We start from the raw sequence: 24,652 nt of genomic DNA, 5'->3' as shown, positions 1-24,652 counted from the left end.
GGTTACGTAGAGGGACTGAACCTTGGGAGTTATGAAGCCTTGTTTGACAGCTTCTGCCTGACTTTTCAGCTCAATTTCCCAATTGGTAGAAGGGAATGATGATGATATGTTGCCTCCCAAACTGTCAGGAGGTGAGACAGTGATTGCAGAGTTCTTTGCAGATATGTCCTGGTCCTTCAATAATGTGTAGAAGGTACATATTGCACACCTTTGGAAGTTGTAGGTTATTAGTTTCTATTGTTCCCATTTACTGAGATGCAAAGAATTAGTATATTGCTAAAAGTTTGGCCTTTTTTACAATAAGGAAAGACTCATAAAACTTTGAAGACATTTTATGCAAAACTACTAGACCAATGATTACTTTGGAAAAACTCTTTTCGTGGCCATGTATCCTTTTTTAAATCTTTATTTCCTTGAGCAAAGACAATAAGTAGTAAGCAAAACAGGAGAGGAACCAGATTCCAATTTAGGAGGAAAATAATTTGTAATTCACTTGTTCACCTGGTGTCCTTAAAAAAGTTAGTGGAAGTTGCAGACTTCTTGGCAACTACTTTAGGTGAACCCAGCTTGGCCCCTGGCATTTTGGAGACCGTGGCCTCAGAATTCATGGATTTCCTCGATATAAGGACGTGAGTGTTAGTCATATCAATTTTACTGCTAATTGCTTTGGGGATATGATATGAATTAGGCAAGGAAGCTTATACCCAGACTGTAACTAATGTGGACCCTTCTTATACATCCATTGATCCTTCAACCACTCTCTAGTCCATGTTTATGCAAATATTTATACTTGCCCCAATTGCCAAAGACTTTGAGGCATCCAGGACTCTTGGGCTCTAGGGTAATGGTGATAAACATAGGACCATGGACCTTTAGCCTCAAATCCACTGAGTGTACCTCTCTGTCTAGGGAGGTGGTCATTTTGGTGTGGTCTCACTTCCCTTCTCTAAGGTAGCAATAGTAAGATGGACTAAAAGTAAAATTCCTGAGTTAAATATTTTGAGTAGGGAATTCTATTTTCCTGACTATATCCAGTTGCCTACATCCTCCACTGGTCCACTCTTTTGCTGCTTATGGAATTGGTGACCCAAGGGCTGTAAGCATGATTTTTTCCTACTTTGGCAGCTTGGGGACCTAGAGATACAAGAAGGCAGAAAATATGACAAAAATATATGACAAAGAACAGTGGAGAGAGAGGAGAGATGAGAAGCTGAAGAAGGCTTGCGTTACATCCACAGGGAGGGGATCGAGTCAGCTAGTGGCTCTCAAAGGGATGTGTCTGCCTCTTCCCCAATCTAAACATCCATGTCTGACTCAGTTTCCTTGGAGGACACGCACCAGGAAAATGAATCCAAGGTGGTGCAATTCCTGCATTGCAAGTGTGTGTGTGCGTTTAGGTGTCAGAGGTCAGCCCTGATGTAACTGCCATCAAGGTCATAGCAGGTGAGGTCACAGTGGGTGAGGGTACATGCAACAGGCACCGCATGGCCGGGCTGCCCTTGGTGCCGTTCTCTTCCTGTGATTTCCCTATTTTTGGCACCCATCCATGCCTAGCCTACAGTAGGTGCTCAATCAATGCTTGCTGGATGAGTCACTGGGTGCTAACTCTGACTCTTGCTGAGAGTTTTGTGACCTGGAATCATTATACAAGGAATGAGAGGGCTCAGAGTAGGTTTGTGTCCTGCTTGTGACTTTCTTGTTACAACTGCAAATAATGCGTTACTCAGATAGAGAGGCTCTAAACCGGAGCTTGGGAATAGGATGCAAACTTGGGATTTTCTAGGGAGAGAGTCAGAACGGGTCTGTGACCCAGCCTGGCTGAGGGGCAGGGTTTTAACCCAGCCTCACCCCTGCATGGGCGTGCCAAGTTATTCAAGTTCCAGCATCTGCAGGAGGTTCCTGACAGAGGTCACCCTTTGCCTCTTGTTATGGAAAAAAAAAAAAAGGAAACTGTGCCCCCAAGATGATCTTGCCTTTGAGCCTGGTGAGTGTCCCGACCAGGAAGAAGACTTCCTGCTGATGGCCCTCAGCCTGACTGATTTGTCAGGAAAATCTTTGAAGGCAGAGCTGACTTGAAGGAGTCTCTGCTCAGCAGACACATGGATGTTTATGAAGCAACAAAGGAGGAACAGCCGGGCCTGAAGTTGGAGGACTTCATGCTGATGTGCCTGTTTGCAGCTCCTGTCACTCTCCTGGGGGGATCTTCCATCCGTAAAACTAGATACCCATTACCTCCTGACTGGAGGTAAGAGGGGAGCGTGCTGTGGAGGTTTGCATATTCTCAAAATGTGTACAAAAATTTAAATATTAATAGAAAAATGTTTACTTATAAATGGTGATTTCTCTCCTGCAAATAAATTCATAAGACATTTTTGCAGTCTTTGAAATTATGTGTTTGATAGAGGCATCCAAAGCATAATTGATAGTAATTGGTGCTTATGGAGAATTTTTTGAAGGGTATTTAATAATATGTATGCATTTATTCATTATTTATTTATTCAGAGAATGGATGGAAGCCTATCTAATATGTGCCAGACCCTGGAAACATACTTGGGCCCATACTTCCTTTTGACATCCTAGCTGTGTACTTGGCCATGTGGTTTGAGTTTTGTAAACTAGCTTTAGAAGAAAGCTGCTTCTTAGAATTTGCTGTGCAAAATGTACCATAGAGTCACTGATACATTTCTGAGCAAGTCTGTAACCACTTTCAGTGGGTCATCTATGACGATACACTAAAATGGTGGTTCTTAAACTTTAGCCTGTGTCAGTACCACCTGGAGGGCTTCTTAAGGTACGTATTGCTGGGCCTACCCCCAGAATTTCTGATTGACTGGTTAAGGGGAGTGGGGTGCTTAACTGTGTGCAGTTCTGAGAAATTCCCAGGTGGTACTGATGTGGCCTGGGCTTCCCTCATGGCTGTCAGTGGTAGAGAATCTGCCTGCTAATGCAGGAGATGCAGGTTTGATTCCTGGGTCGGGAAGATCTCCTGGAGAAGTAAATGGCAACCCACTCCAGTATTCTTGCCTGGGAAATCCCATGGACAGAGGAGCCTGGTGGGCTACAGTCTAAGGGTCACAAAAGAGTCAGACATGACCCACAGCTGATGCAGTCTGGGGACTACAGTGGAGAGCTGCTGCATTAGAGGCATTTCTTTCTAAGAGCCTTGCAAGTTCTGCTCCTTTTCAGAAATTGGTGTGGTTTTATTACGGTTAATGCAACTCATGGTTGTGATCTTGGTTCTCATTTTGCTTTGCTTCAGAAATTTGGATTGAAATTTTTAGCTCAACTTCAATAAAAATTAAACTATTTACATTTAAACTTGACTCCAGCCTTGACTGTCTATTTCATTTTCCCCATTCTATCTTTTTACCTGTTTATATTTTGCAATTTTACTATATAACTTCCTATAAACTGTGTTTTGTGGAATGTAGTACATATTGATAAATATGATTGCCAACACTGTTCTTTTCTTGGGCATTTGGCTTTCAAATGAACTATAAAATACTATGGTTTTTTTTTTACTTTACAATCGTAAACAGTTTGTATCAGTAAATATTTCCAAAAGTCATTGGGGGTATTTGGAAAACAAAGACCTTTTCCTGTCTGCTGCAGTGAAGATCGATGACTTTTAAATTCAAAATCTAGAAATAATATTTATTTAGCAAGTGGTTACAGTTCCCAAAGCTATGTCATTAGGCTTTATAAAAATCAGTAGTAATGGGAAAGGATGGTGAATATTGTTCAAAGTCATAATCTTTACTCAAGAATGGTATATTAACATAGCAGTTACTTTATATTAACTGAAATTACAGAATGAAATGAGGAAATCAGGTGTCTAGACCTCAGGATAGACCATTAGCCAACCAATCTGTAGTTTTGAATTTTTAAAATAATTACCCTATTAGTAGGGGATGCATATATTAAACATATTAGACACATATTTTGTTACTTCACTGTAAAAATATGTAGTTAGTGTAAATATCCCAGGTGGCTCAGTGGTAAAGAATCCACCTGCTAAGTAAGAAATACAGATTCAATCCCTGGGTTGGGAAGATCCTCTGGAGAAGGGAATGGCAACCCACTCCAGTGTTCTTGCCTGGGAAATCCCATGGACAGAGGAGCCTGGCAGCCTGCAGCCCATGGAGTCACAAAGAATTGGACACGACTGAGTGACTAAACAACAACAAATGAATGAATAGGTGTGTTTAACAGAATTTATTTGATGTATCATTTTCATAACACAGTACTCTTGGTAAAATATATGTCTGATACTTGTCATATTTGAGATTAACAATTGACTCTAAATTGTTTGAGTTAAGGGTGGAATTCTTGGCAGGGATAACCACTAACAATAGATTATTCATATACATCCACTTAAACTGTTACTTTTTTGTTCATTTATAAATATATGCTCTTTATAATTGAAGTATAATTCACAAATCATAAAAGTTACTCTTTTAAAGTGTACAGTGCAATGATTTTGGTTTTTATACAGGTTGTGCAACTGACAGCACTATCTGGCTAATGTATTAGCTATAGGAACAGTTTCTCTGGAAAAGTCAAAATTTTAGTGGCAACTAACATGTCCACTCACTCCAGTATTCTTGCCTGGAAAATCCTATGAACAGAGGAGCCTGATGGGCTATAGCCTATGGGGTCACAAAAGAGTTGGACATGGCTTAGTAACTAAACAACAAAACAAACCAAAGTGGATTGAAAATTTAAAAATTGGATAGGAGGCATAATAGGGTGAGAAAGTTCTCAGTAAAAAAAAATATAGAGAGAGCTATTTTCAAACAACTGGTGCATAGATAATACGATATAACGTACAAACAGAAATTTATATTTTTTGAGAACCTTCCTATATAAATGGAGAAGGAAATGGCAACCCACTCCAGTATTCTTGCCTGGAAAATCACATGGACGGAGAAGCCTGGCAGGTTACAGTCCATGGGGTCACAAAGAGTCGGACGCGACTTGAGCGACTTCACTTACTGTATAAAAGCAAACTTTACAGTTTCTTGGATTGTAGGATGAGCAGGGAAGGGAGGTAGTGGTGAGAAGAGGGGAGGAAGAACTACTTAAGTGGTTGCCAAGCTTTAGTGTGCATCAGTCACCTGAGGGGTTTGTTACATGGGAGGCTGGTTTACTGGGCTTGGGCTTGGGGCCTATTTGTACTAAGTACAAATCAGGAGACTCTGGCTCAAGGGGCCTAGAGAAGTTCTTGCAGCCCTTACTCCTTTAGCACTGGGGAGAAAAATGAAAAACTGAGGTGTCTTGAAAACCTGCACTCTAGTCCTTATCCTGCTTTTTTTTTTTTTTTGGATGAGGAGTTCCTGTTCAGATTTTCTGCAACTCTTTGTGAAATCAGATAGTGTAATGGGCATGACATCATTTGCATTACACAGCGTTAGTGCCAAAAAAATAAAACCTTGTTATGTTAGATGCTGGTTGGAGGCAGTGAGTGGCTCATTTCCCTTCTTTCCCGGCCCATTGGTCTCTCTCTCTCTTTCTGTATCTCTCTCTGTCTTTCTCTCTTTCTGTCTTTCTCTTTGTCTCTCTCCCCCTGTCTTTCTCCTTGTCTCTTTCTCTCACTTTCTCTTCTTCTACTTTTAGCTTAAGGGAAGACCCTTCACTAACAGCTCGTCTGAAAACAATCTAGAGAAAAGGAATGAATGGGAGTACTTCTTAAAAGAACAGTCTTGGGTTTTCAGTGGGGGCCTTCTCCAGGAGCATGGAGCAACACTCAAGGCAGCAGTATGAAAAAATTGGCTCAGCCTGGGGTGGGCTCACCCCTCGCAAGGTGGGGAAATTTGGAAACGACCCACTTAACTTTGATAGGGCAAAGCTACCTACACAACCTAAAAAAGTCAGGTCCTTTTGCTCTGCTGCCTTTGGCTGGCTTTTCATCTATATATTGCAGGGTTCACATTTCTCACCTGTAGTATTGTTCCTAATTCAGATTTCTCTAGAGGTTGCTTGGAATCAGGGCTCTATGGAGGCACTTTTTATTTAAAAGCTACTTCTTAAATAGACATTTTATTTTAGAATGGTTCCGGGTTTACAGGAAAGTTATGAAGATAGTACTGAGCGTTCTCACACAGTTCATACCCAGTTTCCTCTTTTAATATCTTACATCAGCATCATACTTTTATCACAGATAATGAGCTAATAATGATACATTGTTGCTAACTAAACTCCATAGTTTGTTCAGATTTCTTTAGTTTCTGCCTGGTGTCCTTTTTCTGTGCTGGGATCCCATTCAGGATACTACATTATATTTAGTTGTCATATCTCCTTAGGCTCCTCAAGATAGTCCCAGTTTCTCAGATTTGTCTTGTTTTTGATGAACTAAAAACTTGAGTAGTAGTTAGGTATTCTGTGGAATATCCTTCAGTTTGGGTTTGTCTGATGTTTAGACTGAGGTGATGGGGTTGTGGGGAGGAAGACCAGAGATAACACACAGTCTGTCATTGTTGTTCACTTTCTAGTCGTGTCATGGACTGCAACAAGCCAGGCCTCCGTGTCCCTCACCATCTCCTGGAGTTTGTGCAAGTTCATGTTCATTGCCATTCAGCCATCTCATCCTCTGACGCCCTCTTCTCCTTCTGCCCTTGATCTTTCCCCGCATCAGGGACTTTTCCAATGAGTCGTCTGTGTGCATCAGATGGCCAAAATGCTGGAGCTTCAGCATCAGTCCTTCCAGCGAATATTCAGGGTTGATCTCCCTTAAGATTGACTGGTTTGATCTCCTTGCTGTCCAAGGGACTCTCAGGAGACTTCTCCAGCTCGAAATGTGAAGGCATCAATTGTTTGGCCTTCTGCCTCCTTTACGGTACAGCTCTCACAATCGGACGTGACCACGGGGAAGACCATAGCCTTGACTATCCGGACCTTTGTCGGCAGGGTGATGTCTCTGCTTTACAGTCTCTCATTACATCACATTAATTACATCAGCATGCATTCTACACACACATACTAGCAAATGCATTATTAATGTTGATGGGAACCTTGATTGCATGGATGAGCTCGTGTTTGTCAGGTTTTTCCCATGGGGTTGCACTTACCCTCCCCCCCCCACCCCTTTCCTTCCCATACTTTTTGGAAGGAAGTCACTATGTCCAGGCCACATGTAAGGTTGGAGAGTTAGGTTCCATTTCCTGGGCTGAGGGGCAGGGAGAAGTATGTACATACATGATTTGGTGTTCTGCTTGTGAGATTTGCCCCTTCCCCATTTATTTATTTGTTTGACATTTTGTTTAGGTCAGTTGAACTTGTGGATATTTATTTTATACTTTAGCTTACAATCCAACACTCCATTATTTGGTTGTACAAACTGTCCAGCTTCAGTCTTTGGGAGCTCTTTGGGTAGGCTCCTGTGTCTGTTGGTGACATAACCCCATCATTGTGGGTTTGTTTTGTTTTTATGTTTTGAGCACTTCCTTTTTCTTTCTGGCACTACAAATGGTCCCGGCTTATTTTATATATTTATTGCACCAGCCGTAGAAGCAGACATTTCCCCAGGAGTGCTGGTTCCTTTTTTTTGGAGAATGGTATTAGAAACCACATTCCGGGCAGTGGGTATTCTTGTTGCTAATGGAGTGTCCTCTTCCCCCAGTCCTCTAACTTGTCTCCCAGCCTGTCCTCCTTTACTATTGCTAGTCTAATTTTTCTTAAATTTAAAATCTTAACTTGGCATCCAAGGCACAACTTGAATTGCCAGCTTTACCTTCCTGCTTAATTAAACTATATAGCTGAACTACATGTTCCTTCTTGCTTCAGTGCTATGCACTCTCCTTTTCCCCACCGCCCTTATCTTGGCAGGTTAAATTTTAGAGGGGAATTAAACTTCCAGGTAGAATATTCAGTGGTATAAATGAACTTTAGGTAAGTATGAGGAGGACCTTTCCAACAGAACTGCTTAGGAGGAGTGGGTTCCATGGGAGAAGCCCCACTGTTACTTTCTGGTTCCCAAGCCTGGCATGCCATTCAAGTCCTTATCTTCCTCCACCTCTGCAGCTTGTGGCTTCTTTTCTGAAGCTGCTTCCTCCCGTGAAACCACACTTGGGCAAATCCACCCATCCCTTAGATGGCACCTCTGGTTTTTCTTTCTTCTGCCTTGTAAAATGAATTTGCTTTCTTATTTCTCCCTTTCCTGTGCTCTTTCTTGAAAAGCTGAAGGCTCTTAGTGATCACCTTTTGGGAGAGATTCCTAGATGAGAACTCCAGCCTGGTCCTCCCTCCACAGTTTGTCTTTAGTTCTGTCTTCTTGCCAGATGTTTCTATTTGGGTTCCTTTGTGTCCAAATTTGAACTGGTTTCCTTCCTTCTAAAACGTGTTCCTTCCCCCTGCGTTCCCTGCTTGATTAATGGCAACAGGGGCCCGGAGGCTTTTTCTGTACAGGCCCAGCCAGTAAGTATTCTTGGCTTTGTGAGTCAAAGGTCTCAGTCATAACCACTCGCCTCTGCCCTTGAAGCACAAAAGCAGACATAAATAATATGTAAACAAAAATGAAGGTCACTGTGTTTCAATAAAGCTTTACTTACAAAAACAAGCAATGGGCTGAAATTGGCCTGTAGGCCATAGTCTGCTGACCTCTGACCTAGGTCACCTAGGCCTCTAATTCAATATTCCTTTGACCTTCCTACTGCTTTTGTTTGCTTTGTTTGTATGATTTTAATTTCTGACTGCACCCTCAAGAGACCTTTCATATTTCTGGACCATACTGTTTCCCCATTCATTGGTCTAGTAGACAAAATATCCTCTTTTACGTGTTATTCTCCATCAATTTACATAATCAAAACTTCTAGTAACTCCTCTTTAATAAGGTTAAAATTCTCTGAAGGCAGCTGTTTCTACAGTTTTTTGCCTCTGACCTTCTCTCTTACTCCTCTGTGTGAACACTTCCCCAGCCTCGCTGGGTTAGTTTAGTTCTGATACTGTTTCTGTCTCTGCTCATGAGGTGCTCCTGACTCACAGGGATCTCCTCTCCCCCTTACTGAAACTTGTCTTCAGGCCTCAACCCAGCTGAAGCTCTGTCCTAGCCCAGTGCTTGCTCCTCCCTCCCTCTCTTTCTAATTGAAGTAGAGTTGACTTAAAATGTTGTCTTAGTTTCAGGGATACAGAAAAGTGATTCAGTTATAAATATGTATATGTATATTTATCATTTTCCATTATCAGTTATTAAGAGATATTGAATATAGTGTCTTGTGCTATACAGTAGGTCCTTGTTTTTCAGTCTGTTTTATATATAGTAGCATGCATATGCTAATCCCAAACTCCTGATTTATTTCTCCCCACCTTTCCCCTTTGTAACCATAAGTTTGTTTTCTACGTTTGTGAATCAGTTTCTGTTTTATAAATAAGTTCGTTTGTATCATTTTTTTAAGATTCCACATATAAGTGATATCATATGATATTTGTCTTTCTCTGTCTGACTTACTTAGTATGATAATCTCTAGATCCATCCATGTAAATAATGCTGTAAATGACGTTATTTCATTCTTTCATTCTTTTTTTTTTTTGGCTGAATAATATTCCATTGTGTATGTATGCACCACATTTTCTTCATCCATTCGTTTGTCAGTGGACATTTACATTGCATCCATGTCTTGGCTATCATTAATGATGCTGCTATGAATATTGGAGTGCATATATGTTTTCAAATTGTAGTTTTCTCCAGATATATACCCAGAAATGGGATTGCTGGATCGTATGGTAACTCTGTTTTAATTTTTTTAAGGAACACCCATGAAAAGTGAAAGTGAAAGTCGCTTAGTCGTGTCCAACTCTTTATGACCCCATGGAGTGTATAGAACTCTCCAGGCCAGAATACTGAAGTAGGTAGCCCTTTCCTTCTCCAGGGAATCTTCGCAATCCAGGGATCGAACCCAGGTCTCCCACATTACAGGTGGATTCTTTACCAGCTGAGCCACAAGGGAAGCAAGGAACTTCCATAATGGCTGTGCAAATTTGCATTCCTGCCAAGAGTGTAGGAGGTTTCCCTTTTCTCCACACCCTCTCCAGCATTTATTATTTATAGACTTTTTGATGATGGCCATTCTGACCAGTGCAAGGTGATACATCATTGTATAGTTTTGATTTGCATTTCTCCAGGTGGCTCAGTGGTAAAGAATCTGCCTGCAGTGCAGGAGACACAGACACAGCTTCGACCCCTGGGTTGGGATGATCCCCTAAAGGAGGGCATGGCAACCCACTCCAGTATTCTTGCCTGGAGAATACCATGGACAGAGAAGCCTGGTGGGCTACAATCCACAGGTTTGCAAAGAGTCGGACGTGACTGAAGCAACTGAGCATGCAATGATTAGTGATGCTAATTATTTAGAAAAAGATGCTAAACATCTTTTCATGTACCTGTTGCCATCTGTATGTCTTCTTTGGAGAAATGTCTATTTAGGTCTTCTACATTGTTTTCAATTGGGTTGTTGGTTTCTTGATATTGAGCTGTTTGAGTATTTTGGAAATTAAGCCTTGATGGTAACATTATTTGCAAATATTTTCTCCCATTCTGTAGATTGTCTTTTTGTTTATGGTTTCCTTTGCTGTGCAAAATCTTTTAAGTTTAATTACGTCCCATTTGTTTATTTTTGCTTTTATTTCCGTTACTTTGGGAGATGGATCCAAAAAAACATTGCATGATTTATGTCAGAGAGTGTTCTGTGTATGTTTTCCTCTAGGAGTTTTAGAGTATCTGGTCTTACATTTAGGTCTTAATCCGTTTTGAGTTTATTTTATTTGTGTATTGTGTTAGAGAGTGTTCTAATTTCATTCTTTTACATGTAGCTGTCCAGTTTTCCCGTCATCATATATTGAAGAGACTGTCTTTTCTTCATTGTGTATTCTTGCCTTTGTCATTAATTATTGACCATAAGTGCATGGATTTACTTCCGGGTGTTTTATCCTGTTTAATTGATCTATGTGTCTTGTTTTGTGCCAGTACCATACTGATTTGATGACTGTAGCTTTAGAGGATAGTCTGAAGTCAAGCAGTATGATTGCTCTGGCTTTATTATTCTCTTGTAAGATCGTTTTGGCCATTTGGGGCCTGTAATGTTTCCATACAAATTTTAAAGCTTCTGTTATAGCTCTATGAAAAATACCATTGATGTGCATTGCATTGAATCTGTAGATTGCCTTGGATAATATGGTCATTTTAACAATATTGCTCTCTTTCCATCCATTTGTTTTCGCTTCAATTACTTTCATCAGTATCTTACAGTTTTTAGAGTGCATGTCTTTTGCTTCCTTATGTATGTTTATTGCTAGGTATTTTATTCTTTTTGATGTGATAGTAAATGGGATTGTTTCCTTAAGTTCTCATTCTGATATTTTGTTGTTAGTGTACAGAAATGAAATAGACTTCTATATATTGATATTGTATTTTGCCACTTTACCAAATTCATTGATGAGCTCTGGTAATTTTCTGATGGTGTCTAGGGTTTTCTCTGTATAATATCATGTCATCTGATTGCTCCTTTTTTTAAAAGAATCTTTTTTTCATGTGGGCCATTTTAAAAGTCTTTATTAGATTTGCTGCAATGTTGTTTGGTTTATGTTTTGATTTTTCGACTGTGAGGCATGTGGGTTCTTAACTCCCTGACCAAGGATTGAACCCACAACCCCTGCACTGGAGGGTGAAGTCTTAACAACTGGGAAGTCTCTGATAGCTCCTTTTCTTGATCTCAGTAGTGCTTTTAATGTTGTCCTCACCTGTTCCGTTGAGAGTGTACTGGGTTGTGTTTTCTATCTGTGTGGTATTCCTACTTCTCCATCTAAACTTTAAGAAGCTGTTAAGGGTGGCCAAGAGTCAGACATGACTTAGCTTCTGAACAACCACCAGGGTGCCCAGTAGGTGCTCAGTAGACATGGTAATGGTCATACGTTGAACTCTCCTTCCTCTAGATCAGCTCATCTCTTTAGAGACCATCTTATTTAATGGTACCATGACTGTCATTGGCCTCATAGACTCTCTCTGTACCCACTTCTCTTTCATGTTCTACTCCACCTCTGCTTGCAGAGTCTAGCAGTTGCTTCCTCCCCTATCTTTCCTTTTCTGCTCCCCTCCTCTGTTGCTGGCTTAGCTCAGGTCATCTGCATCCTTTGCTAAGACCTCTGGAATAGCCTTCAACTCTGCATTCCCGCCACCAGCCCCTCTCCCCTTATTACCCAATACCCGTAGGGCTTTGTCATGTTCGTGTAATCCTGGAACATGCAGATAGCACTTAGTGGCTCCCCATTCCCTTGGAATAAGGGCTAGCTTTCCAGGGTGCCTGGAGGAGGAAATGGCAACCCAGTTCAGTATTTTTGCCTAGAGAATCCCATGGATAGAGGAGCCTGGCGGGCTACAGTCCACGGGGTCGCAAAAAGTCGGACACAACTGAGCGACTAATACTTAATAATACTTTCCAGGGTGCCAGGAAGCCACTGATAGCTTTTCCTCTCCAGCCTTGTTTCTGACCCATCTCATTTACACAGTCTGCATTCCACCGTATACAACCCTAATAGTCGATGTGCATTTGCACATACTTCCTGTCTCTCCTTCCCTAGCCCATCTGGAAAACTGCTACCTGTATATCTAGGTAGGACACATATGTCACCTCTTTACAGCATTCCTCTCTCCTTCCCTCTGGAAGACCAAAGGGAGTGAAAGTGTCACAGTAACCCTTGGGAGAGACCTTGGGCTTGATGCATTTTCTAATGGTCCTTCAGATTCACAGTCGTCTAAAGGTGACCAAGAGCCTGAGCAGTGAGAAATTAAGTAGACATGCCTATAAAACATCCTGAATGCTTAAGTATGCTAAATATGTAGTTTTGACTTCTTGCTTTGGCTTGGCTTTCTTCCTCCATTATAAAGTAGAATAGCTCTGGTTTTATTTATATCCTTTTCTTTAAAAAAAAGCTGAGATCTTCTGTGGCAAAAACTTGGAATCTCCATCTCCTAATATTTCTCCGTTCTTGTGGGAGAGTGGCCTCAGGAGGAGGCTCACTGTGGGGCTGACAGCTCACCCCAGGTCACCCCCTGGGGCTGTGGAGGCCTCTGAGCAGGAAGGGGGACATGGATGGCGTTTCTCACCTCCAGCCACATGCAAAGGTCACCTGTCCCCTTCACTTACTATCTCATCCTGGCAAGGATAGCATATGTTATCTTTCTGGAGAGGTCTACGGAACAGACAAGAGAAGGGTGGAGATCATGTCGAACGTGAACTTCTAAGGTGTTCTTTGATGTAAGGAGCACAATTACTGTGGTTCCTCTCTCAGTTCAAGGTCTGGTCTGGCATGAGGTTCTTGCTGGAGCAGACACCTTATTGGAGAAGAAAGAAAGTGCCTTCCTAGTTCTGAAGGGTGCTGTTCTGAGTGTCCTCTGTTAGTTTCAAGGGTGGGCATTTGACTCAGAAGAGCTCAACCCAGCCTTTTCTGTCCATCTGGAGTAGCAACAGCTCTGGATCTCCTTGGCTGGGCAGATCCTTTCAGAGCCACCATCCTTATTCATAAAGCAGGTGTCAGGTAGCCCTCCCAGCACAGAATTGAACGCCCTAGGAGTGAAGAGGGAGGAATTGTAGTGGAGTGTTTTGAAGAGCCTAAGGCATCCATCATCTGATTGACATTTTCAGTTTCTTGTATATTGGAGTCAAAGACTGAGACACACACATAGCACTTATACAGTAGACCATTTCTATCTATCTTTAGCTCACTAAAAATGCTTTCTATATCTAAGAGATATCCAGTCTGGACTCTTTTTTCCTGATTTTTCATTTTGGGCAGAGAGACTTTGGAAACTAATTTTAATGCAGAAAAGTTCCAGTTTTGCCAGGAGATACACATTTTACACTAGAATATAGGGGTAATGGACTCTGAATTGAAATAATTCTAAATTTAAATTTACCGTGATTGGGTGTGTGGAGCTGGCGATGGGGCTCAACATTGGTAATTAAGAATTATCATGAAGCTTAAACATGCATTTGAGAGACAGACTCTTGTGTTTTCTTTACTTCCTCCATGGAGTTCAAAATCTGTTTCTGGCTTGGAATTGTAGAATTTCAGATATGAAAAGGGCTTAAAGCCTAGTCCACCTTCAATGTCTAGGTGTGGAAGCCAGATGACCTGCCACGGGAGCTGTGGTCACAGCCAAGGGCTCTTTCCCTACCATCCTCTTCAACTATGCGGAGGGTCCAGGCTTAGCAAGATGAGGATTTAGTCACTGACAAATGATGGTATTTTCCTTCATTTTAAACTACAGTCAGATTTGATAAGTTTCACCTTATTGTCTTTTTTTTTTTTTCCTGTAGTTGGACAGGTGGATCAACCCATGATGCCATTTCTTTTTTTTTTTAAACACCAAACACATTTTGTATTGGAATATAGCTAATTAACCACTTTGTGATAGTTTCAGCTGAACAGTGGAGGGACTCAGCCTTGCATATACTTGTATCCATTCTCGTTTTTAATCTGTGGTGCTTTTTAATGTGTTTTTAACATGCAAACCTTGACTGATTGTGAAAGTAGAACATCAGCAGGGACATAGGATTTACCTCATTTACCCCCTTTCCCTTTAAACGCCTTCCCATGACAAGGCAACGTGCTGTGTGTGTGTGCAGCACATGACCCTGACTCAGGTCCTCCAGGCAGCTGACTAATGGGACCTGAGCCACCCGCTGCATTTTGCCGGCCCCAGCACAGACTAGCCACACTTCATGGCTCCTGCCACGTGCCCCTGTGAAGAGCCATCAGGCGACACCATCAGGCTGGTGCCACTCCCACTGGCCTTGGCAGCGAAGAAGGGAGGCTGGAACACTGAGGCTTGGCATTTGGCAGGGAGTGCCCTCGGGTGCTGAGGGCACAAGTCCAGCCCGAGTTCCCAGGGAGATGGGTGGTGTGATTGAGCTAACATGCCGCGAAGCTCAGACAGGCTGGTTCAGTGAACAGAAGGCATCGGGCAAACCTGCGGCGACCCACAGGCAGAGGCAGGCATAGCAGCCTCCAGGGAGGCTGGTGTGGAGCTGGGGCGGGAGCCTCCCTGAGTTTGGATCTTGGCTTGGCCTTCACTGCTGGGTGACCTTCGTCAATTCCGTAACCTCACGGAGCCTCCCTTTTCCTGTCTGTACACTGGTGGTGGAATTACTTACCTCGTGGGAGGGTCGGGGAAGCTGAGAAATAGTGTAGGTCAGGCACCTGGCAGGGCCCTGCACATTGATGAGTTTACCACACAGTAACTGCTGTTTCTGTTGCTAACAGACACAACTGCATGCCTCCTGGTGGGTTATTGGTACAATTCTGTAAAGAATTTTTTTCCCTCCAAGAATTTGAGCTCTTGTTTTTAAGTCTGATGGTTGTAGCTGGAAGAGAATTGTGAAGTGCTTTATCGTGTTTTGAGGTTCTTTGGTTACTTATCCCTAGAGTAAGACCTAGGAAAGTTATAGAAAGGATTTACCTAGCCAAGAATCTAGGTGTATCACAGATGTCTGGCTGAAGATGTCAACTCACCATAGAGTTTAGGTGAACCTTCTACCTCTGCCCAATAAAGGGTTAGTGGTTGTTTTTTGTTTTTTTTTTCCTTTTAATATGCTAGAGCCTTTTGCTTATCTCATGCTCAGATGGATATCAAGTAGCCAGAAGTTTCCTGCTTGTGATCAATTCTAATGCCTTCTGTGAAGGGAAATGGTTGTAAATTATTACCAGTTAATTAAATGAGTGTTTCCGTTGAGTCCGGTGTGCAGGCTTTTATCCAAGCCTGTTTAGAATCATGGAACATTAGAGCTTGAAAGGTTGTTAAACAAGTGTCTTGTTTCATGGACAAGAAGACCAGGTTCGGGATGTAGGTGATTCGCTCAACTTCTGCAAAGTGATGCCAAAAGAAACACTGGCTCAAGATGTGTGGTGAGGGAGGGGAGAGAGGGGCTGGCAGTATGGTGGCACGTTAAGCAATCTGAGTATGATCCCTAAGCAGTGGGCCTGTGTAGTCCATATGCTACTGGTTTGCCTTGGAGCCATCTTGAAGTGCTTTTGTATTTTATGAAGTACTGTCACAGAGTATTTATTGTAGGGTAAAATACTGTCATTCCTCTTTTATAGGTGATGAAATTGAGATGGTCAGATGACCTCCCAATTTGGCTCACTAGACCAAATCAGCAGCTGTTTGTTGAGTGCTTACTTGGTTCAAGGAACTCTGCTAGGTCCTTTGGAGAATTAAAAAAAAAAATTGTCAGCTCCCTTGGGAACGGAGCTTACAAACATAACTGCAAGTGATGAGATGTAAGTCTGTGAAATTTTATCTAATTGTTCAAGGGCATTGGTAAATACTAAGATAATAATTGAGAAAGGAATTTTGAGACTGGAGGGATCAATGCGCCTGTCAGGATCTTCCTGGCAAAAGTTTCTTCCTTCAACTTCTGTAGCTACATCATCTTTGCCAGGTACACTCAGCTGCTCCTCCTACCCGCAGCCCCAGGGAGCTTCTCTGAGAAATTCTGAGCACCTGGCAATGATCCTGACCCTAGAAGTCATCCAGCCAAGGTTGGGATGAGTGGATAGATGGAGAAAGAATGCCTTTCTAAGCAGAGACAGCAGCCCAAGCACAGGTGTGGCTGTGCCACAGTGAGGAGACAGACCTGACTAGCAGAGCAAGTTTAAAGAATGGAAATTTGAAGAAGAGGTTTGGTTTAATTAGTGGGGAGACAGAGAGGAGCTCATGGTGCCCTGGAAAATCAGGTCAAGCAGAATGAGTTTTCTTCTGGAGGCACTGGGAAGCCTCTGGAGGCTTGGATGGAGGAAAGTTGATGAGAGTGGCACTTTGGGAAGAGCATTTGGGCAGTGAGATGTAGACACTTGGTTTGTTTGTTCTTATACCATAGATGTTTTAAATTTTGGTGCAGTCCAGTTTATCACTTTCTTGTCACTTGTCATTTTGATGTCATACCTAAGAAACCATTGCCTAACCCAAAGTCAGGAAAATTTATTCCTGTTTTCTTCTAAGAGTCTTATAGCTATAACTCTTAGTTTTAGGTCTATGATCCATTTTGATTTCATATTTACATATGGTGTGAGGTGGGAGTTCGCTTTTATTCTTTTGCATGTGGAATACAGTTGTCACTGCACCATTTGTTAAAAAGAGTATTCTTTCTCCATTCTTTCGCCTTGATGCTCTCCTGCCCCTTTTTAATCCCTCTTTACCACTTGTTCTATTTCCTTTACCCATCCCCAGGCAACCACAGATATGTTTTCTGCCAATATAGAAGCTATATGTTTATAGCCATGTAAAACTATATGTTGTCTTGTTTTTTCTAGGCAGAATATTCTCTTTTGTGTTTGACTTCTTTCATTTACTATTCTTACATGTTGCTGCATACATCAATAGATTATTATTTTTATTCTTGAATACTAGGGCTTCATAGGTGGCTCAGTGGTAAAGAATCTGCATGCAATGCTGGAGACCCAGGTTCAATCCCTGGGTTGGGAAGATCCCCTGGAGAAGGGAATGGCTACCCACTCCAGTATTCTTGCCTAGAGAAGTCCATGGACAGAGGAACCTGGCAGGCTATAATCCATGAGGTTGCAAAGAGTCAGACACGACTGAGCGACTGATACACATTCCATTGTATGGGTATATTGTATTTTTCAAAAAGCCCTTGTGAACATTTGCATACATATTTTTGAACATATGCTTGCAGTATTCTTCCCTAAATACAAGTCAAATGACTGGGTCAAATGGGAGATGTATGTGTAACTTTTAAGAAAATATCAAACTGTTTCCAAAGTGATGGTACCATTTTACAATCCCATCAACAGCATATGAGAATTCCAATTGTTCCACATTCTTCCATTTAGTATCATCAGACTTTTTCATGTTAAACCTCCTAATAGGTATGCATTGTTTTTGCATTTTGGTTTTAATTTGCATTTCTCTAATGACTTGGAGAAGGAAATGGCAACCCACTCCAGTGTTCTTGCCTGGAGAATCCCAGGGACGGCAGAGCCTGGTGGGCTGCCGTCTACGGGGTCATACAGAGTCGGACACAACTGAAGCGACTTGGCAGCAATGACTAATAATGTTGATCTTGTCTTTATGTACCTATTTGCCATCTTTATATATGTCTTCTTTGGTGAAATTAAGTGATGAAGCTCATTTTTTAAAAATTGGTTTTTTTTTTTGTTTGTTTGTTTGTTTTAAAACAGAGTTAAGCAAGTTCTTTATTTTATGAGAAAAAGATACATGTATTTTCTCCTTATCTGTAGCTTGTCTTTCATTCTCTTGAAAGTATCATTCAAAGAGCAGACATTTTCATTTAGATGAAGTCCAGTTTATGATTTTGTTTTTTCATGGGTTGCACTTTGGTCTTATATCTAAGAAATATTTGCCTAACCCAAGGTCTCTAAGATTTTCTCTGATTTATTTTTCTTGAAGTATTAAAGTTTTAGGCTTTATATTTAGGTCTGTAATCCATTTTGAGTTAATTTTTGTATAAGCTACCGTGTGTGAGTTGAAGTTCAGTATTATGTATAGGAACATCCTATATGGATTCGTAAGAATGCCACATTTTGAAGGCCATTGCTTTCTGAATTTCAGCAAGGACTCAGGAGTTGCCCTCCTCACTAATAGAAGTGGTCTATAGGAAAGAGGGCTTAGTTTATTCTCTTCTCCCTGAATGATTGTTCCAGAAAGAATGCTCAAGGCCTGCATTTATAAGTGGGACCTCCTGGGCACTCTGACCTCAGCCCTGTTATAGTGGACATTCTGTAAGTACCATAGATGATGACAAGGTAACCCAGGCCCTGAAGTGGAAGGCCATGAAGCTGATGAGCAGAGTGACTGAATGACTCGATTTGGAATTCATTGAGCCTTGGGACCCACAGAAGTGAGCTGAAATTCTGTAGAAAAATACAAAGCTTAGGATTTGGGGCCTAATCACTGTTTAGGATGTGGAAAGCAGAGCCTTAGAGCAGGTAGAAAAGGTGCAAAGGTTTTAGTTGATGACACACTCGGGTTGGGTCACTGGATCTTCTCTCCAGTGTTCATGAAGTCTGTAGCTGCGTCACTAAACGGCACTGTCAGTGTTGACATCAAGGTTTGTGATAACCTTGCTTTATCCCATTAAGGTTTGGTTGCATCTGTGGGCTGATGTTCACTCTTTCATGGGGGTGTGGAGAAATTATCTGGAGGACATTTATCAGAATGGTAAAGGAGGAGAAAACCATGTCCTATATGAAACTGTTTGGAATATCCTTGCTGGTTTGTTAATTTACTCACTCACAAAACCATTTCAGTCCTCTTATGTGCAAGGCAGTATCCTAAGTGACCAGGGCATGATGACTATAACTACAAGTGGGTTCCAACAATGGTCTCTGTAATGGGGTAGAGTTGTCCACTTGTCTAAAAGAGGTCTCGAGACTTCCGTGGTGGTCTAGTGGTTAAGAATCTGCCTTACAATGCAGGGAACACAGGTTCTATCCCTGGTCTGGGAGGATCCCACATGCCGCAGAGCAGCTAAGCCTTCACGCCACACCTACTGAGCTGATGTGCTTTAGAACCCATGCTCTGTAACCAAAAGCTACCTCAGTGAGAAGGCTGTGAGCAGCAAAGACGACTCAGCACAGCCATAAATAAATCGATCCCTCTCCCTTATAAAAAACAAGCCTGATGTGTCCCTCTTTACCTGGCAAAGTAATAAAGCTATCTTTAAAAAGTAATAATAAAAATAAATAATTAAAACAAAAGTGGTCTCAGAAGGTCTTCTATACAAAGTGAGTTTTGAGTTGACTCTCAATGGGCAAATAGGAGTTTGACAGTTTAAAAAGAGAAGGATTTTCTAGATAAAAAGGCACATGCCCCAAATCACTAGGCAATAAGCTTCAGACAGGTAATGGGTATTTTCCACCATTTTGACCACATTCTCCATTATGCTGTCTGACCCAGAATCCATTTTGTTGATCTCTCAGCTTATAAATGAAATAACATGCCTCCCCGCAGAGTCTACAGATAATTGAAAGATGCTGAGACACGGGTTGTACATGTTTGGGATGGTGAGGACGCAGCATGCAGGGCTGTGTGCCCTGCTGAGGAGTTTGGCTGTTATCATAGAAGAGAGAGGACACATAAAAGGATTTTAAGTTAGAAAGTCAGACTTTCACTTTTGAAATGTCAGTGGTAACAGCTGGAGGACAATGAGTCTGGAGATAGAAACCAGCTAGGAGGCCAGATCTGCAAGAGGCTAGGTGAGGCAGAGTGGGAGGATAGAGAGGAAGGGGTGGGCTGAGGAGATTCTCAGAAAGTGGACTTGGAGAGGTCTGGTAGGATTACGTGCACGTGGGGAGGAGTGTGGGCTGCTGGGAAAATGTGGAATCAGGAATAGGGGGAGTCAATTAGTGGGTACAAGATGAGACTTTGCACTCTGGATGTGTTGAATTAAAGGGACTTGTCTCAATGAGATGTAGAGATGGAGACTTTCAGAAAAGGTGCATAGATAGGTTTGGAAGTAAAGTCTGTGCTTGAGACTTACGTAAGTGACCATACCCTTTTGGAGGTTCTGATGTGTTTGTGTTTTCTCCTACTCCAAAAAAATCTCAAGTGGGTTTTGAAATCATGAGGTCTGAATATTCCAATGGGAGGAAAAGGGGACTTAGGATCAGCAGGGTTTATAGAGAGATTCATGAAAGAGGAAGCTGGCCAGAGCATGAGATACTGCAGAGAAGTCAGCCGAGGGAAAGACAGACACATCTTTGGATCTGACCATCAGGTGCGCACATGGGTTACAGGAGCTGTTTCAGTGCTGGGAAGAGACAGGGAAACAGATTGTAGGGGATGGCATGGGTGTTAGACGGTGTACAGGGGAGGTGATAATTGACTTTATTAAAAATATGACTTATTCTCTTAGGCTGCCAATTTGGATAAGCCTTTCTGGGTGCAAGTGATTTAAAAAAAAAAAAAAACCTTACTCAAACTGGCTAAAGGAAAAAGAATGTATGGGCTCAAATAACTGAGAAGTCCAGAAGAATCAAGCAGCGTTTGATCTGAAGCTTTGAATGACATCAAGACCTGGTCTCTTTCTTTCTCAGCTCTCCCTTCTTTATTGGCTTCATTCTGCAGCCCAGTGTCACAAAATGGTGCCAGACCTTCCCAAGTTTCTGTCCTTCCAGATTGAAGTTCAGCTGGAGTGAGATTGTATTTCTCCCTATAGATCCAGGATTCCTGATTGAACCTATTTGCATTTTGTTGCCCAAAGCTGCACCAGTGACTGAGGGTAGGGAGTAGCAAGTACGCAAATGGTGATATAGGGCTTATGTTGCTTTCAGGCCAGTCATCGTGGCTGAGGGTATTCAGTGCTCTGCTTGGCAAACTTGGGTCACATGTCCACTCTGAAGCAGGGATAGAATCGCAGCTGAGCCATGGACTAATGTGAGGGCAGGCTAGTTCTCAAAGCTGAAGCGCTGTTGCCAGAAGCTGGCATGGATATTTCGCCTAGAGATAAAATATGTGCTACAACTATAGGGGACAATACTAGGGTTGGTGAATGGAAGATATTGGTCACTGCATTTCCACCAATGGAAGCTGTTGGTTACAGAGAAAGATTACCCTGGGGGACAGGAATGAAAGAGGTCAGCTGCAGTGGTATCAGATGGCTGTCACTGAAAGTGTCTGAACAGCCACCATGAATAGATGCCAAGCCATTGCACTGTGTAGATGAAGCAGATAACTGCTAAGGCCACATTGTCAAACTGTTTCTCTGTAACACAGTAAGGAATACATTTTTACTGTAAAGCCCAGTATGCCCTTATTATGCATACAGAACTGCAAACAATTTTCATGACATGGTACTTTTCCTTCCTATTTGGTTTGTTCATGTTTTCTGTTCCATTTAAAAATCTCTGTTGTATGAAACTCATCACATGATTTTCGTGTCTCACTTATGAGTCTCGACCTGCAGTTGGTAAAATCTCGTTCTAAGGTCAGAGGGCTTAGATGAACTTGGTTTACAGATGGTATTTGAGTCTGGCTTTTCCACCACGACGGTGGCATGGGTCAAAATTGAGGCTCAAACCTGTTGCACTGTGAGACCTCCTGGTTCTCCGTGCTGGAGTCTCCTGCTGTCTGGCAGAGCAGCTCCTGACCCGTGAGGTGGAGGGACCTTCTTTGTAGGCCATCAGGCAGTGTTGGAGGGAGTTCACGTGTTGGGTCACAGAGGTGGCCTGGCAGTCTGTCTGTCTGTCGGCTGGCAGCAGCTCCTTCTGTGCCAGCAGCAGTTGATGATGTGAGGTCAGTGTGTGTGCATGTGTGTGGCTCTGACAGGATTTTATATTGAAGATGAGGGAGTGGCTTTTAAAAATAACATATTTTTGACTTGAAACAAGTCAAGGCAGAGAGTGGAGACAATTAGAGACTGACATCCTGTTTAGTCATCTCTCCAGAGAGTTCTATTTTCAGAGCTGTTCTGTAAGGGTTCACAAGTGGTGTTAAGGTAGTTAAGGGGATGTTGTTAAGTTAGCAGTAGTCGTGATGCAAGAAGCTGGTTTGAACACTGGGGTGAATTACAGTGCGGTAACCACGCTGGTAGTAGTAGACTGAAGGCAGAGAAGGGCAGAGTTTATAAGAATCAGCTCTGATGTAGATGAAGCTTCCTGAGTCTGTACAGGACAGTACTTTTGTACTGTTTGTCAGTACTTTTGAAAAAGTATAAGCAGCATGTAGTGTTTAGAGACAGGTGGCAGTGAGCTAGCGTATGGTCAATGCATTTTTTCCCCTTCAGTAGGGGTCACCTGTTGGTATAGTACAAGCAGTAAATAGTACTATCAAAGTTCTTTGAGGTCGTCTCATGGGAGCAATGTCAGAAACGCTGAGTAATGATATCATGGACTTGGAGATGTGAGCACTGAAACAGGGGATGGTTAAGACCTTGCCCAGAGCCACTGTGCCGGTCAGACTGGAGTCCATGTTCTAGTCTGCTTTGAACACTGTACCATATGATTTGCAGCTCACTTAAATTTAATATTCTACTCAAAATACCATCCATATCTACACTCAACTTCTCCAGACCTTTCTGTCTTCAGGTCAAAGGCAGAACTGAAGTCATGGGCTAAACAAATATTTAAGGACAATTGTAAATTTATGTGTTTAATTACAATTAAAATATTGTAAATTTATGTATTTGTGTAAGTTTATGTATCAGAATCCATGGCTTAGAGGTGTTCATGGGTAGTTCAAGGTTGGCATGAAGAGGGCAGAGCCTGCCTACCTGGGTCCGTGTGGTCAGAGCAGACATGGAGGGCACTGCCCTGTCCTGGGGCCATGCTGGGTGAAGGCTTCTGGGAGACGGGCATGTTTTCAGAGGATGGGATCTAGTGAGAAGACGTCCAGCTGCCTCATTGGCAGGATGTCCATCTTGTTTTCTCAGCTCGCAGGTGAGAACAGAAAGGAGCCTTGATATTCCTGTGAACAGCTGAGAGCAGTGAATGCACAGCACATGTACTGCCTGTCCTGGTGCTTCCTGAAGATGGATGGCACTCAAGTGGAAGTGGTACAGAGACAGCGGTCTTCCAGTCAAGCTCTTTACTTCCCAAAACTACAGGTGTGCGGCTGACCGCATCACATGGGTTCATAGCCTTTTGTGTTGCCATTATTTCTCTACTTTATACGCTTCCCACGTGGTTTAGCAAAATATTGTTCTTACAGATGTTGCACACAGTTAGGGATGTTTCAGAAACGGTGACCTTGTGTATGAATGCTTATCAATATCTCAAAGAGGAGAAATTTCAAGAGAGGGGAAACATTGCGAGGATAGTTTCATTCAGATCTGTTTTTCATCCTTTACAACTTCTTGCACTGTTACTTGTTTCTTGCCCATCTGCTGTTCAGTGAAAGACCGAGATCTGATCTGTGGCTGTGATTTGCACATTGAGGCCTCTCTGGAAAGAAGTTTTTGAGATCCACCAAAAGAATACTTCAAAATTAGAATATAACACATTTCCCCCTCTCTTTCTAGGTGGATCTGGAGCCAGAAGGGAAAGTATTTGTCGTAATAACTCTAACAGGGAGTTTCACTGAAGGTAAGAGTGAATTTGGGGTGGTTTCTGGTATTTGTGTACTATTGAGTTCATACTCAATAGGAATTTCTATCATAGAAATTATAAAAATATTTTATAAAAGGTGCTTTAAAATATTAACTGTTTAAATTAGGCTGGTTGGTATTTTATTGCCTAATGGTCTACTGGTTTTGGTTGCCAGAGCAAATATATTTGCTAATTCTGGCAATCTTGTGTTTTGTTTTTTATTCATCATCTTTTTAGTGCAAGAAGTTCTTGCCTGTTTTGGTTCATATCTATTAAACTGTACTTAAATTTTTGACTTTGGGCCAAACCTTTAGTTTGCCTCTTAATGTATTAAAAATTGAAGCAGCATATTCTTTTCCTTATAATCTTTATCTCATCCTGTCCTTCGAGTGATTCTTTTCCTCTTCCCCTGACACTACCCTCACCTCCCACTTTCCTTTATTTTTAATTGAGGTAAAATTTATATACAGTGAATTGAATAGATCAGAAGTGAAGAATTTGATTTTGACAAATGCGTACAACCATGTAACTAGCACTTCAATCCAAGACATAACATTTTCATCCTTCTGAAAGTTCCCTGTGTCCTTTCCTAGTTAAT

General features: G+C 41.9%; 1 protein-coding gene across 1 annotated transcript in view; it reads left to right on the top strand.

Annotated features, from left to right (window-relative positions):
* Positions 1–24,652, top strand: part of PRKCH (protein kinase C eta) — a 241,942-nt gene that overhangs the window by 44,987 nt on the left and 172,303 nt on the right. The window contains exon 2 of the mRNA XM_061156926.1: positions 23,988–24,051. Coding sequence (XP_061012909.1) covers positions 23,988–24,051 — 64 coding nt within the window. The remainder of the gene's footprint in view (positions 1–23,987; positions 24,052–24,652) is intronic.

The sequence above is a fragment of the Dama dama genome, chromosome 12, assembly GCF_033118175.1.
Source record: "Dama dama isolate Ldn47 chromosome 12, ASM3311817v1, whole genome shotgun sequence".
Classification (NCBI taxonomy): domain Eukaryota; kingdom Metazoa; phylum Chordata; class Mammalia; order Artiodactyla; family Cervidae; genus Dama; species Dama dama.
Note: the sequence above shows the minus strand (reverse complement) of the source record. Positions and strands in the feature narration are given on the sequence as shown.